The sequence below is a fragment of the Lepidochelys olivacea genome, assembly GCF_965140295.1.
Source record: "Lepidochelys olivacea isolate rLepOli2 genome assembly, chromosome: 24".
NCBI classification, from domain to species: domain Eukaryota; kingdom Metazoa; phylum Chordata; order Testudines; family Cheloniidae; genus Lepidochelys; species Lepidochelys olivacea.
This window is the reverse complement of record NC_140434.1, coordinates 17,640,741-17,656,211: the sequence shown is the minus strand read 5'-3', so window position 1 is coordinate 17,656,211 and position 15,471 is coordinate 17,640,741. Positions and strand designations below refer to the sequence as shown.

Sequence of the window (15,471 nt, the reverse complement as noted above, 5' to 3'; positions counted from 1 at the left end):
TGAACAGAGCAGTTGTTGGAAAGATACGGGGCACCAGGACTGAACCTTGGACTTGGGGGGAGGACGAGCGGTGAATAAACGCAGGAGTGTTTAACCCTGGAATTAAAGGAGACACATGTGCGGCATAGCAGCTCCCTAAACCACTTTCCAGGATCCAGAGGGGGGAAAGACACACACTGGTATGGATCCGGGTTACATTGGTGCTACAGTAAACCACCCCACCGAGAGGGTGGGGGGAAAGTGAGTGAGCCCTCCCGTATCAACAGAGACCCACCTACCTAAGATCATGTGGACGACCCCCTATCCCTGCGGTGCTGCCCCTTTAAAACCTTAGATTTAAAGAAGAGAAATGATAACTTTTTTCTGTTGAGATGGCGTTAACCTGCAGAACTCCCTGCCACTGGAAACTACCAGTGCCAGGATTCAGACATGATTGGCCATTTGGACAGAAAATGAGAGGATCTACAGTCTCATTAGAGAGATGGGTGTAAAAGGGTCACACGCCTGCCTTTTTCTGTGCCCACTGATTGCTGACTGAGGAGGTAGGAAGGAGCCCACCTGCATGGCCCAGATTATTCCATCAGTGACCTCTAGGAGGAGTCATGCACCATCCCATGGAGGAACTGGACCTGGCTTCCCGTCAGAGCTGGGTCCGGACTAGTGTCCTCCACTCACTTGCTCTGCTCTGGGATTACCCAGAAGGGGGCAGGTATGTAAAATATAGCCAGATCCCAGCTGGGGTCAATGGGCCATAGCTCCATTGGAGTCAATGAATCAGATGGGTGTGTCTGGGATGAGCGAGAGAGAGAATAATAGACGGTCAGGTGTATATGTAATGGAGAGATAGAGGGGTCTGTTTGGGGATAGATAGATAGATAGATAGTGTGACAAAGTTCCTTCTCTACCTTGGTGGGTCTTGCACTTATTGGCGGATTTGCTCGCCTTGGAGCTTCACTGTAGCCCTCAGGTTGGCCGTTTTTCTGAACCCACAGTCCAGGTCAACTCTGGGCCAGAAGAATAGTCGCAGGACCCGTGCCAGGGTCTTCTCTACCCCCAAATGCCCCCCAGAAAGATGACTATGGGCCAGACTTAATCCAGCATTCTGGTGTTTTTGAGGTACTAGGATCTGCTGTACCTTCTGCCCCTGTACTGGTGCAAGCTGGTAGAAGAGATTCTTCTTCATTATGAAGCAGGGTCCTGGTCCCTGGGTTTTCCCTTCCACGAGGACCCCATCTATTTCGGTCACCTCCTTCCTGATGTTGTCGTATCTTGGGTCTTCAGCTTGGTCCCTGGTCAAAATTTCCTCTCTTGGGGTTAATCTGCCTGAGATCTAGGGGGCCAGTCTCTATTGCCTCTGCTGGTTCAGAGGTGTTAGGGTGTGGGTCAGACTCGGGTGCTTCTCCCTCCTGGGTGGCCTTCTTTTCAGTTGCTCAGGTCCGCCTACCTATGAGAGCGACCCTCTGGCTTTGGACCAGTATTCGGGTTCTAAAGGCCTTAGCTGCCCTTCTTTCCCTTTTCCTCTTTCTACGCTGTCTGGGAGTGGAGAACAAATCTGGGGATATTTCAGAGAAGGTTGGGCGTTGATAGTCTACTGTGGATGCCTCACTACTTTCAGGGCTTCCCCCTTTCTCCAATTCCCCTACCGGGAGTAAGTCTTCAAACCCTAGGAAGTCCCTCCCTATAAGCACCAGGTATGGGAGTTTAGGGACTACCCCTGCTGCTACCTCAGTGGTGTTCCCCTAAATTTCAATTTTTACTGGGATGGTGGGGTAATAACCAACTGTCCCATGGACGCACGTTATCCCCATACGCTTAGCCCACAGCAGCTGACTACGCTTCACGAGCTTCCCCGAGACAAGCGTGATAGCACTCCCCAAATCAACCAGTGCCGTGGTCTCTACCCCCTTTAGCTTCACTGGTCTGGTGTATACCTGTGGGGTTAGTGAGACCCCCACAAGGTGGATTAGGAAGCATGGGTCTGCCCAGTTCCCCAGGTTACACTGCATAGGCTCCTCGGTACTGGGACACTGTGCAGCTATGTGTCCCCACTCCCCGCAGGTGTAATATCTGTATGGAGCCCTAGGCCTTCCCCGGTCTCTTGGTCTGGGCAGTCTAACATCACGATCCTCTTCCCCTTCAGTGTTCCGACTCTTTGTGGCTTCTGGTGGGCCTTCAGCCCCTCTCTTTTTCCACCTGGGCTCTCCTGGTGGCCCAGTCACCTGAGCTCTAGGGCTTGGTGCTGCTACTGTAAGCCGGGGTGCTTCTTCCTTAACTGGTCGGGTCAGCTCCCTCGCCGTCCTTCGCCTGTCTACCAGCACGACAACCTCGTCGTAGGTGCAGGGTTCGTTCTGGCTTACCCAGGCGCGAAGGTCTGGCGATAGTCCTCTCCTGTACCGGTCGATGACCAGAACCTCTAGTATCTCCTCCGGACTCCGGGACTCAGTTCATAACCACTTTCATGCAAGATGGAGGAGGACATATAATTGGGACCGTGGGGTTTTGTTTTCCTGGTACCTCCACTCATGATATCGCTGGGCCCGCACTGCGGTCGTTACCCCAGATCTCTGCTTTCAGCTGGGGGTAGTCTGCCGCAGCCTCTTCAGGCAAATCATAGTAGGCCTTCTGGGCCTCCCCACACAGGAATGGAGCAAGGAGGACAGACCACTGTTCTCGGGGCCAAGCCTCCCGCAGGGCTGTCCTCTCAAAGGCCAGGAGGTATGCCTCCACATCATCCTCCCGCGTCATTTTCTGCAGCCAATTGCTGGCCCGCATGATCTGCGTCCCATCATGGCCGCGGTTCAGCTCTGTAAGGGCCTTGACCTGGTTTACCAGTTCCTGCAACATAGCCCGGTCTTGAGCAGCCTGGTCCATCAGCAGGCGATTAGTCACTTGCTGCAGCCGCACGGCCTCCTGTTGGGCGGGTGCCTGGACCTGGGGAGCCTCCTGCTGGGCAGCCGTGGCTTGTTCCAGTGCGCACACTACCTCCTCCACTGTGGTGGAAAAAAATAAAAATAGACCCTCCCCCCCCCCTTTTTTTTTTCAAACACCCTCCTTCTTCCGCCGCGCTGTGTACACCAAATCCCACTCCTGACACCAGTTGTGACAAAGCTGTGGGTATAGAGGCAATATGATATTTTCTGTGTTATTATCTATCCCTGTCCTAATGGTTCCCAACATTCTGTTCGTTTTTTTCATGGCCGCTGCACACTGAGTGGGTGTTTTCAGAGAACTCTCCACACTGACTCCCAGATCTTTCTTGAGTGGTAACAGCCAATTTAGACCCCATTATTATAGATGTGTAATTGCGATGATGTTTTCCAATGTGCATTACTTTCCATTTATCAACATTGAATTTCATCTGCCATTTTCTCGGCCAGTCACCTAGTTTTGTGAGATCCCTTTGTAACTCTTCACAGTCGGCTTTTGCCTTAATTATCTTGAGTAATTTTGTATCATCTGCAAACTTTGCCACTTCCCTGTTCACTCCCTTTTCCAGATCTTTTATAACTAAGATGAACAGCACTGGTCCCAGGACAGGACAAATCCCTGGGGGACCCGGCTATTGACCTTTGTCCACTGTTAAACTGACCATTTACTCCTACCCTTTGGGCTTGTCTCCTTTTGAAATACTACCGCAGTGCATACTGAAAGTGTACCAACTGAAATAGTTACAGTCGCACTCGTGTCGCGCTTCTGTGGACGGAGGGGTTCTCCTGTGGGTGTATCGTAAGCTACAGACTGCTTCAAAATTTTAGTACATTGCAAGTCCACTTGTCTTTTCTTTCAAGAAAAAGTAATCACAGCAATAAACCAGGATGGCCTCTTTACGCCTTTTGGATTGCGTACAATTTCTCTCAGTAAAGACAGTCCTTTCCCCTCCCCCAACAAATAATCCCTCACCATTTGTTACAGAGCATTGCGGAAGTTGGTTGATGACACGGGGAGTAATTGGGATGAATTTCTCGGTGACCTTTTATTTTCTTTGCGATCAAAACCAAACACGACAACCAAAATGTCACCCTTTCGACTCCTGTATGGCTTTGAAGCAACATTCCCAGACCAAGTCTCAGACAATTACACGGCAGGGGTCTTTAAGAACCATCCGCTTTCAGGTGCATATGTTACTCTGTGATTGTCCATTTTACACACACAACGCCTTCTCCGTTTGTTTCCCAAGCCAACAGATTTTGAGGAACTCGATGAACAATCCTACAAAGAGTGCATCATAAATATGAAATCTAGACATGCTGCCGACATTGAATTGGCTCTTACTCATATGCCTAAAGCCCAAGAAAAGCAACAGATACAGTAGGCCAAAACTAAGACTCGTAAACATGGGAAAATAACATTGGAGGTAGGGGACAGTGGCATGTTACTGAATGCGAGAAGGAAAACAAGAAAGGGAGGGCCGCTGCCACCTACCTACCGTGGACCATACAAAGTCACCACTGCAGAGGGTAAAAGAGTTAAATTAGAAACTATCTCAGGGAAACTTTTAGGATCTATGTACAGAATCTCCCACTGAAAACTATTTAAAGAACCTCCAACAGTAACTGCTGAAAACAGATTACAGGAAAACATGGAAATGGAAACGGCTGTGGATGACACTATGAAAAGTCACCCCAGAAGAGGTAGGACAAGTGGGAGGTGATGTGTCTCACAAGTAATAAAGGAGGAGGTCACACACACAAACGAAGAGGAGTGTTTTTTGGCAGAAGTTGCAAGCAGTGATCCAATCCAAACTATGACACCCCCCCCCCGCCTGAAAGGAAAAGTATTTGCAAACAAGTTAATTTTTTTGGAGTAATTGACGGTAATGAATAAGTCAAGATTTCTATTTAGTTTTGGTCACAATGCAACCATCATTTGACAACATTGTACTGATTTTTTCAGAGAGCATGGAGGACTACTGCTTATACTTGAATTATGTGACTTGCAAAATAAATAAAGATGACATGATGGTAAGAAACACAAAATGGGGTATGAGAAACACACACCATCTCTCCAATGAGATATTACCCAGGAGCTTGCTGGAATCTACCCTCCCTTTGATCGGAAACCTTTCTCAGTCAAGGCAACAGGACAAGTGCATTGTTCCCTGTGCCTGCCAAGTTGATGAACTGTAATGGTCAGAGATAGCACCAGCATAGAAGGACCTTGAAGGCGAACCCTAAGGAAATTAAGATTTTAAATTCTCCTCCACAGGTCCTGTGTCCCATGACAACGAATCCAGGCAGGGTCGTTTGGAAGCTGAACACTTGATGCTTCCGTCCCACATCACTGTCAAGTTTTAGCAAATTAGGACAGGTCAGCACATCAGAACAAGCATATGTATCTGTAAGTGATAATGGTAACACTTCACTAACTCTTCCTACTCCACCTAACAAATTCCTACAGAGAGCAGTTTCACACACCCTCGAGGGGATTAGCTACATCAGATAGTTTCTTGCAAAGTAGGACCTGTCACTGCTCCTGGTAGCACATTCCTACAGTTAGCAGTTTCACACACCCTGCGGTGCAAGAACCTGCTATCTACAGGAATAAGCTACATCAGAGAGCAGTTTTTAAGCAAATTAGGACCCGTCCCTGCTACAGGTAGCAAATTCTTCTACGTAGCAGTTTCTTACGCCAAAGGGTGTGTGAAACCTCTCTGTAGGGATTAGCTACATCAGAGAGCAGTTTTTACCAAATTAGGAGAAGTCAGCAAATAAGAACAACCTCATGTTCTTGGTGGTGATGAGGGACTTCAACTATCCAGACATCTGATAGGAAAATAACACAGCAGGGCACAGATTATCCAACAAGTTTTTGGACTATATTGGAGACCATTTTTTATTTCAGAAGGTGGAGAAAGCTTTTAGAGGAGAGGCTGTTCTAGATTTGATTTTGACAACAAAGGAGGAACTGGTTGAGAATTTGAAAGTGGAAGGCAGCTTGGGTGAAAGTGATCATGAAATGGTAGAGTTCATGAGTCTACGGAATGGTAGGAAGGAGAACAGCAAAATAAAGACAATGGATTTCATGAAGGCGACTTTAGCCATCTCTGGGAGTTGGAAGGTAAGATCCCCAGGGAAGCAAGTCCAAGGGGAAAAGCAATTGAAGACCACTGGCAGTTTTTCAAAGAGACACTATTAAGGGCAAAGTATACCACTGCGTGGGAAAGACAGGAAGTCTGGCCAGAGACCACCCTGACTTAACCAGGAGATCTTCAATGATCTAAAAATCAAAAGAGTTCTACAAAAAGCGAAATTAGGTCAAATTACAAAGGATGAATTTGAACAAATAACACAAGTATGTAGGGACAAAATTAAAAACGCCAAGGCACAAAACGAGATCAAACTAGCTAGAGACATAAAGGGTAGGAAGAAAACATTCTGCAAATACATTTGAAGCAAGAGGAAGACCAAGGAGAGGGTAGGCCCATTACTCAACGAGGGGGGAAACAATAGCAGAAAACGTGGAAATGGCAGAGGTGCTTAATGACGTCTTTGTTTCTGTTTTCTCCAAGAAGGTTGGTGGTGAGTGGATGCCTAGCATGGTGAATGCCAGTGAAAATGAGGTAGGACTAGAGGCAAAAGTAGGAAAAGAACAAGTTAAAAATTACTTAGACAAATTAGATGTCTTCAAATCACCAAGTCCTGTTGAAATGTGTCCTAGAATACTCAAGGAGCTGACTGAGGAGATATCTGAGCCCTTAGCAATTATCTTTGAAAGTCACGGAAGAGACTCCAGAAGACTGGAAAAGGGCAAATCTAGTGACCATCCATAAAAAGAGAAATTAGGATAACCTGGGGGAATTATAGACCAGTCAGCTTAACGTGTGCACCTGGAAAGATAATGGAGCAAATAATTAAGCAATCAGTTTGCAAACATCTAGAAAAAAATAAGGTGATAAGTAACAGCCAGCATGGATTTGTCAAGAACATATCGTGTCAAACCAACCTGATAGCTTTCTTTGACAGGGTAACAAGCCTTGTGGATGGGAGGAAGTGGTAGATGTGGTCTATCTTGACTTTAGTAAGGCTTTTCATACAGTGTCACATGATCTTCTCATAAACAAACTAGGGAAATACAACCTAGATGGAGCTATTATAAGGTGGGTGCATAACTGGATGGAAAACCTTTCCCAGAGAGTAGTTATCAGTGGTTCACAGTCAGGCTGGAAGGGCATAACGAGTGGGGTCCCGCAGGGATCAGTTCTGGGTCCAGTTCTTTTAAATGTCTTCATCAGTGATGTCGATCATGGCACAGAGAGTACACTGATAAAGTTTGTGGATGATACCAAGCTGGGAGGGGTTGCAAGTGCTTTGGAGGATAGGATTAAAATTCAAAATGATCTGGACAAACTGGAGAAATGGTCTGAGGTAAATAGGATAAAATTCAAGAAGGACAAATGCAAAGTCCTCCACTTATGAGGGAACAATCAGCTGCACACATGTAACATGGGAAATGACGGCCTAGGAAGGAGTACTGCGGAAAGGGATCTCGGGGTCACAGTGGACCACAAGCTGAATATGAGTCAACAGTAACGCTGCTGCAAAAAAACGGAACGTCCTTCTGGGATGTATTAGCAGGAGCATTGGGAGTCAACGCCCTGCGCCCGGCGTCTCAGACACGAGGGTTAATCGGCGGGCAAACCAGCGGGGGGGGCCAGGCTGTTAGCCCCACCGATCCCTCTCGGGTTCCCAAACCGAAGGGACCCTGGGGAGAGAGACCGGCCACGGGACTAAGCATCACGCACTCTCCGTCTGTGGGGATCTCGTGTGCCAAACCCCCACCCTGCTTCACACTAGTTAATGTTGGACAGTGACAGGGATCGGCCAACCCCTCCAGCCTGCTTAGTCTGTCTAAATTAATAGAGCAGGGCCCCCTTTCCTCCCATGCCGGGGGATCTGTCATGTCCCCAGTCACCCTTCCCCCATGCCAGGGGCTGTGTGCCCTCCCCCTCCCCCCAATGCCAGAGTCTCTATGTGCCCCCATTTCCCCTCCCCCCAGTGCCAGGGGCTCTGTGCCCCCCATTTCCCCTCCCCCCAATGCCAGGGGCTCTGTGCCCCCCATTTCCCCTCCCCCAATGCCAGGGGCTCTGTGCCCCCCCATTTCCCCTCCCCCCAATGCCAGGGTCTCTATGTGCCCCCCATTCCTCCTCCCCCCAATGCCAGGGGCTCTGTGCCCCCCATTTCCCCTCCACCCAGTGCCAGGGGCTCTGTGCCCCCCCATTTCCCCTCCCCCCAGTGCCAGGGGCTCTAGGGTTCCTACCTCTGAGATACAAAAACCCAGGACATCCGGGATGATCCTCAGCCCATGTCACTGGGCACTTGCACAGAGCATCCTGGCAGATTTCCCGGGGACAGCTACCCCAGAGAAGGGGCCAGCCTGGGCAAACCTGGCACCTCTAGGCTCTGCGTGCCCCCGCACTCTCCCCAGTGCCAGGGTCCCCCTCGTCCCACTCCACCGTCACCGCCTCCCAGGTGCCGGGCGCCACCCTGGCCCACGGCGCGAGTGCCCCAGGCCTGAGTCAAACCCAGGGCCGTGCACTGAGCAGCCCCCGGGCATGTGACGAACACAGCATCCAGCCCTTACCTTCCTGGGGGGCCTCCGTGTTGACAGCCCAAGGCCATCAGCCAAAATCCTCCCCGCTTCCCATTTTGGGCAGGGTGACACCAATTGCAACATCGCCCCCGCCTCTGTCGATAACTGCCAAGCCCCGGCCTTTGCTGCGTCAGAGACCCCCGGCTCTCAGCACCGTCCGGCTGCGTCCCCGGCACCATGAGGACACCTCTCCTCTTCTGCCTCCTCTCAGCCCTGCTGGAGACAGGTGAGAATGGGCTCTCGGGGGTCTTGGAGCCCTGCCCGGTGCCGACAGAAAAAGACCCACCCTGGAATAGCTGCTCTGGAGGGGAGCAGCTCTCCTCCCCGGGGTGAAATATGCCCCAGCACTGAGATCTTGCCCCTGGGCTGGGGGGCTGCTCACCACCTGTCCCGTGTGGAGGAAATTCTCCCCACCAATCTTCTCTGGGGAGATGGGGACCTCCAGCTCCCACCGAGCTGGAGGAGAGGGAAAGATTTCTCCCCCTTTCTCAGCTACCTCACTCGATTTTGCAATGGAGGGACAGACGACATTGGCACAAACCCAAGAAATTCAGTGCCAGATCCCGGCTGGGGTCAATGGCCCGTATCTGCACTGGAGTCAATGGGGATGGAGAGAGTGGAGTGAGGGCTCTGCCCAGGTGCATCGTGTTGCCTTTCCTTCCACAGGGACCTGTGTTTCGTGCGAGGTTTGCGTCAGCACACATGGCAGCTGTACGGGCAGAGTCCAAGTCTGCAGTGAACATATGAATTCCTGTGGGATCATTAAAACAGAAACCGTAGTAGGTGGGTGCAGGAAACCTTGACCCAGCGCTGAACACAGTCTCATTCGGAGTCAGCACTCCTTCATTCTCTTCCTAGTACCAGGAGGTGGGCATGATCTAGTGGGTTAGAGTAGGGGGCTGGAAGCCAGGACTTCAGTACTGCTTCGATCCCTGGCTTTGGGAAGGGACTGGGGTCTGGTGAGTCAGAATAGCGGGGGCTAGGAGCCAGGACTCCTGGGTTCTATCTCCAAATCTGGAAGGGGAGAGAGATCGAGAGGGTTAGGTTGAGGGGTGGAAGGAGCAGTGGGTATCAGCACTCCTGGTTCTATACTGACCTTGGCTGAGTCATTCCTTCTGTATGCCATGCCTCAGTTTCCCCATCTTTAGCTTGATCATGATCACACACGTGAAGAGTTGCGATGGGGAGGAGGAGACAACGACACCAGGGAATGAAGCCTCATCTCCTCTTTCTCCCATGCAGGCAAGATTAAGAGTCCAACCTTTATGAAGACCTGTGTGTCCTCCAGCCAGTGCGGCCTCGATCCTGTTTTAATGACTTTGGGGAACGGGATATCCACGAGCACGAGCACCGCCTGCTGTATGGGGCAGGCCTGTAATACAGCCTCCTTTCCCGGTACCCAGCTCCATCTCCGTCTCCCTGCTCCTTCTCCCTCCAGCTCTTCCTCTTCCTCACCTCCCCTTCTCCTCCTCCTGACCCCTGCAGGGGTCTCTTTGGGAGGATGGAAAAAGGATTATGAAAGAATCCTTTGGGGCACCCCATGGACTAACACTGAGCCCCTGGCTGGGTGGAGTTTAGTAGGCGGGGCTCTAGGCTGCCCCCAGGTGTCAACCCAGCTGGCCCCACCCGGGGCGGGGTCCAGAGCTCCCTGCTGCAAACCCCTCCCCTGCCCCTGCTGCCCCCGGCTTCTCCGGAGCTACAGCGCCCCCTGCAGGGGGCCCCCGGGGCTGAGCTGTGCAGCCCCCAGCTGCTCTCCCGGCCCCGACCCGTCCTGGGGCTCGTCCCCCGAGCTGACTGCGTTTGCTCTGCTTCTTCCCAGCGTCCCCGACTAACACCACCCTGAACGGCCTCCGCTGCCCAGCCTGCTACTCTTTGTTTTCCCATCACTGCAGTGAAGAGATCATCGACTGCCCAGGAGCCCAGACCCACTGCATCCACGTCAGCGGCACCGTGAAAAGTGGTAATTGCCAATCGACTGTTTCTCCGCTCAGATTTCCCCATCCAGGAGGGAGCCACACACACGGGCAATCTCCTGCCATGGGGAAGAATTGGGCAGAGTCTCGGCACACCTGGATACTGTCCCCATGATTTCTCCTCACTGTACCTCTGTTTCCCCTACGCACCCATTGGGGTTTCATTTTAGAATTCATGAGGGTTTGGAGACAGCTGACAAGGAAGGTCTGGAAAAGCCTGCGGAGAGAAGGGGAACCAACTGGGGCTATTTTTCCTTGGGAATAAGAGAGGCTACATGATAGAACATATGAAATTATGATTGTGATAAGGGAGATAGATAGATAGATAGATAGATAGATAGATAGATAGATAGATAGATAGATAGATAGATAGATAGATAATTTAATTCTAGACCAACACCAAAAGATTAGAAGAAAATAGTTGTTTCGGGTGAAATCAAAATTAATTTTTGGGCGGCACTTTCAACAAACTGAAAAGTCAGAAAAAGTTTCATTTTGGGTCAAACTAAACATCTGGTTTTGATTTTGAGGGGTTGTTAAAGTTGTTTAAATTTTTTTAAAAAATAAAATGTCGGAAGGAAAAGTTGTTTTGAACCAAAAGAGGGAAAAGTTTCCATTTTTTCCCCCAGAGTTTGTTTTTTTATGGGGGTTTCTTCCAACTGAAACAATTGGGCGACTTTGAATTTGCAAAATGTTCCCAAGTGGTCACATTTGCATTTTTCACTGAAAAAAAGTTTCAGCTGAAAAATGTCACCGACCACGAGAGCGGGGAGATCGAGGACTCCTGCCTGCCTGCTGTCACAGGACAGGATGTAAGCGAATGTTCAATGAAATTGAAAAGGGACAAGTTCATTCTGATGAAAGGAAACACATTTCCCAGTCAATAAACCGTCAGTCCGTGGAACTCCCCATCCAAGAAATTGCTGTGGTCAAGAGTTGAGCAAGATTCGAAAAGGGATTGTGGGCTAATCAGAGAGATCAGAATAAATGATCGTAAAAATGTTGGCGGGGATAGTGACCCTCCTCTTTCAGGTCGTGAGGGGAGCTCTAGCTCTTAGCAATCGGGACGAGACCTAGAGGAGGAGGAGATTATCCCACACGTTGGGCGGTTTTGATCCTTTCTCTGCAGAATCTAGTGCTGGCCACTGGCGGAGACGGGATACTGTCCTATGCACAGCACCCTGCACAATGGGGCCCCAAACTGCCATGGTGTCTCCAGAGCCTCCTGTTCTACAAATCAAAATAATACAGGAAAAGTGATGGCACAAACACCCTGTCCCTGGGCCTCCTGCAGAAATCCCCCAGCTGGTTTGACCTGGAGGTCCCAGAGAGATTTCTTTCTTACTGGTTGTGGAATGGTACAATAGATGCCCCAACTGAGATCGGGACCTTTTTGATCCGGATGTTGCACAGACCCCTTGGCTCAGACGGGGATCCCCGCTGTGCAAGGTGCTGCATGCCCCCCCACCCTCCGGCTGAAATTGGGAGTCCCGACATAGAATCATAGAATCATAGAATATCAGGGTTGGAAGGGACCTCAGAAGGTCATCTAGTCCAACCCCCTGCTCAAAGCAGGACCGATCCCCAATTTTTGCCCCGGATCCCTAAATGGCCCCCTCAAAGATTGAACTCACAACCCTGGGTTTAGCAGGCCAATGATCAAACCACTGACATGCCAGGTTCTGTACAGACCCCTTGACTGAGAGCTTCTTAGGGATCCCAGCTCTGACACCATCAGTGAGCTACACCATTGCCTGGTGAATGGTGGGACTAACACAGGCCTGCTCCAAAGTTCATTGGGGATCAGGGCCCTACATGACTTGCCCAGGTGTCCACAGAGTGAGACTATATCAGAGCTGGGGGGGGAGACTGTTGGGGGCAGGTCTAGATGGGCAGCAGGGAGTGGCGCAGAGGAGGAGGGGGAGGGTGTTTGCATAGGGTCAGAGCCATAAGAGGTCACAGGTCGCTAGACACTGACCCCGCTGTTTGGTCCCCACAGGTGGGACAACCATACACACCACCATGAAAGGCTGCGCCACCGAGTCCGCCTGCACCAATATACAACGGTTCAAAGGGGCCTTCGGGGGGTTCAGTATGGATCTCACCACGGCCGAATGCAGACCAGCCTCCCATGTGGCCAGCATGGCTCCAGAACCAGCCAGACTCGTCCTCCCAGCCCTTGTTACCATCCTGCTGGCGAAGGTCCTCTCCTGATCCCCACGCCCGTGCCACGTGGCCCTGGATAAACACACCGCAGGTGGCGGGCGGGTGCCCCCCTGCCAAAGGCTCCCATGTCCCGCTCGGATTCACTTCCCCTTTCGTTGGATTAACGGAATAAAGCAGACAGGAGAAAATGGTCGTGTGCGTGTGTGTTTGTCTGTAATCACGAATCTCAGATACTGTGTGTCTTTCTGTGTGTAATTGTGAGTGTTGGACTCTGGGAGTATGCAAGTATGAGTCTCATATTGTGTGTGTCTGTGTGTGATCATGAGTCTTGGACTGTGTGTGTGTAAGTCTTGGACTCTGTGTGTGTGTGTGTGTGGTGTTGTTGGATCATATTAAAGAAGTTCTGTATGAAAATCACAAATGAGTTTGATTCCCCATAGTTTAAATTCTGCAGCTCCCATTGTCTGGGAACCATGGCCAATGGGAACTGCAGGGGCAGCGCTTGCAGATGGGGGCAGCGCGCAGAACCCCCTGGCCGCCCCTACACCTAGGAGCCAGAGAGACATGCTGCCGCTTCTGGAAGCTGCCTGAGGTCAGCCCCGCCTGGAACCTGCACCCCTCACCCCCTCCCACACCCCAGCCCCATGCCCCAGCCTGGAGCCCCCTCCTGAACTCCAAACCCCTTGGCCCCAACCCGGAGCCCCCTCCTGCACCCTAATCCCCTCATCCCCAGCCCCACCCCCCTACCCCAACCCAGAGCCCATACCCCCTCTCACAACCCAACCCCCTCCCCCAGCCTGGAGCCTCCTCCCACATCCTGAACCCCTCATTTCTGGCCTCACCCAAGAGCCCACAGTCTCAGCCCAGAGCCTATACCCGCTCCCACACCCCAACCCCCTGCCTCAAGCCGCAGCCCCCTCCTGCACTTCAAATCCCTTGGCCTCACTCCCAGCCCAAAGCCCCCTCCTACACCTCAAACCCGTCATCCCTGGCTCCAACCTGGAGCCCTCATGGCTTCCTGCACCCTGAAAATGAATAAGTGAGCCAGGGTGGGGGACAGTGAGCGACAGAGGGAGAGGGGATGGAGTTAGCAGGGGGTGGGGCCTTGGGGAAGGGGACGGGGCAAGGGTGTTCAGTTTTCTGCCATCAGAAAGTTGGCAACCCTAGCGCTGAGGCAACCTGGACCAGCCCTGGCGGGAATTTGTCCAACCTGGTCTTAAAACCATCCAGTGATGGGGATCCCACAGCCGCCATTGGAAGCCAATTCCAGAGCTGAACTGCCCTGACGAAGTGGGCTCCAGCCCATTAAAGCTTATGCCCAAATAAATTTGTTAGTCTTTAAGGTGCCACAGGACTCTTTGTTGTCTTTGCTGAAACAGACTAACAGGGCTACCCCTTTGAAACTTGTCACCTGAGAGTTAGAGATTTTTTCCTACTATCCAGCCCCCAGTTCCCTTGCTGCAGATAAAGCCTGTTGTACCTTATATTACCTTCAGTGGACATGGAAAACATTTGATCCCTGGCCTCTCTGAACCAGCCTTTAACATATTTGCAGCCTGGTCTCAGATACCCCCTTGGTCTTCTTCTCTCCAGACTGACCATGCCCAGTTTCTGTAACCTGTCCTCACAGGTCGGGTTTTCTGAACCTTTGATCATTTCTCTTGCTCTCCTCTGGACTCTCTCCAGTTTGTCCCCATCTCTCCTAAAGCGTGGCACCCAGAACTGGGTCCAGTTCTCCAGCTGGGGCCTCCCTGGTGCCAAGCAGAGCGGGACAATGACCTCCCATGTCCGGCCTATGACACGCCCATTAATACACCACACAGTGATAACAGCCTTTTTCACAACTGTGTCAGATTGCTGGCTCCCAATCAATCTGTGATCCACTCTGACCTCCATTTCAGTGGTACAACCGTGCGGTCAGTTATTCCCCAGCTTGTAGCTCTGCACTGAAGTTTTCCTTCCTAAGTGTCATACTTTGCACTTGTCTTGACTGAATTTCATTTTGTCTCCAGGGGCCCTGGACCTTCTTCACCCCAATCCTGAGAGATGCCCTGACAAAGCGGGCTAGAGAGGGGGGCCCAGAGGACAATGCCACCTCCACCGGCTCCAGCTAACTCCTGAACACCACTTGAGATGTGAGACTTCATCTCCCCTTTCCCCCCTTACCCCAGTGTGCCATTTTTCTTCCCTGCCTTATCTTTTCTCTGTCCAGCCTCTCTCCCTTTGCTATTTGTCGAAGAAAAGCATGGTTTAGCAATCCAAGGCTGTATATTATTTATGCAACACTGCTGTGAGTTTCTTACCAGCTGAAAGCAGCCCAACGCTGGTATGAGTTTGCCAGGTCTCAAAGATCGTGGGCTGGGGCAGTGTTTTTCCAGCGGTAATATTGCAAAGGAGAGTCGCCCCAGAAACAGAAGCTGGATTTTCTCCTTTGCATCTGGTCCCTGGGAAGCAAGGGGGATGTTTTGGGACTGAAGGACTGGGAAGCAGAGCCCCAGGGGATTGTGCAATAGTGTTGGTGGACTTTCCAGACCCAAGTCTGATGACCCATGTGCCTAGGTACCCCACACTGAAAATGCCAAGGTCAGGGCAGGCTTCAAAAAGGAGTGCAGATTCTCCCAAGACTGGTGGTTAACTCTGTAGTTAGATTCACCAGCCAGTCACAAGCTGTGCGCCTGATCCCCCACACGGGTTATCAAGAAGCCAAAAAAAAAAGAAAAAAAAATCTCACAGCCCCCTTTAT

The 15,471-nt window shown here is 51.1% G+C and overlaps 1 protein-coding gene and 1 long non-coding RNA gene across 2 annotated transcripts; one reads left to right on the top strand and one right to left on the bottom strand.

The window, feature by feature from the left end:
- Positions 1-4,000: 4,000 nt before the first annotated feature.
- On the bottom strand, positions 4,001-9,066 carry LOC311512798. Its single transcript, XR_014709567.1, has 3 exons — positions 8,972-9,066; positions 8,581-8,802; positions 4,001-4,209 (listed from the first exon to the last, which is right to left on the bottom strand). It is a non-coding gene; the product is annotated as an uncharacterized lncRNA (long non-coding RNA).
- LOC311512797 (phospholipase A2 inhibitor gamma subunit B-like) lies at positions 8,651-12,906 on the top strand. Its single transcript, XM_084614164.1, has 5 exons — positions 8,651-8,815; positions 9,256-9,372; positions 9,832-9,984; positions 10,409-10,549; positions 12,562-12,906. The coding sequence occupies exons 1-5, from the start codon at positions 8,767-8,769 to the stop codon at positions 12,774-12,776; spliced, it is 675 nt and encodes a 224-aa protein (XP_084470290.1). The 5' UTR covers positions 8,651-8,766; the 3' UTR covers positions 12,777-12,906.
- Positions 12,907-15,471: the final 2,565 nt, after the last annotated feature.

Bases quoted from the DNA above. Each gene is read 5' to 3' on its own strand.
- LOC311512797 (XM_084614164.1), top strand. From the start codon at position 8,767: ATGAGGACACCTCTCCTCTTCTGCCTCCTCTCAGCCCTGCTGGAGACA. The intron at 8,816-9,255 runs GTGAGAATGGGC...TTCCTTCCACAG, and splicing joins CTCAGCCCTGCTGGAGACAG to GGACCTGTGTTTCGTGCGAG. The intron at 9,373-9,831 runs GTGGGTGCAGGA...TCTCCCATGCAG, and splicing joins TAAAACAGAAACCGTAGTAG to GCAAGATTAAGAGTCCAACC.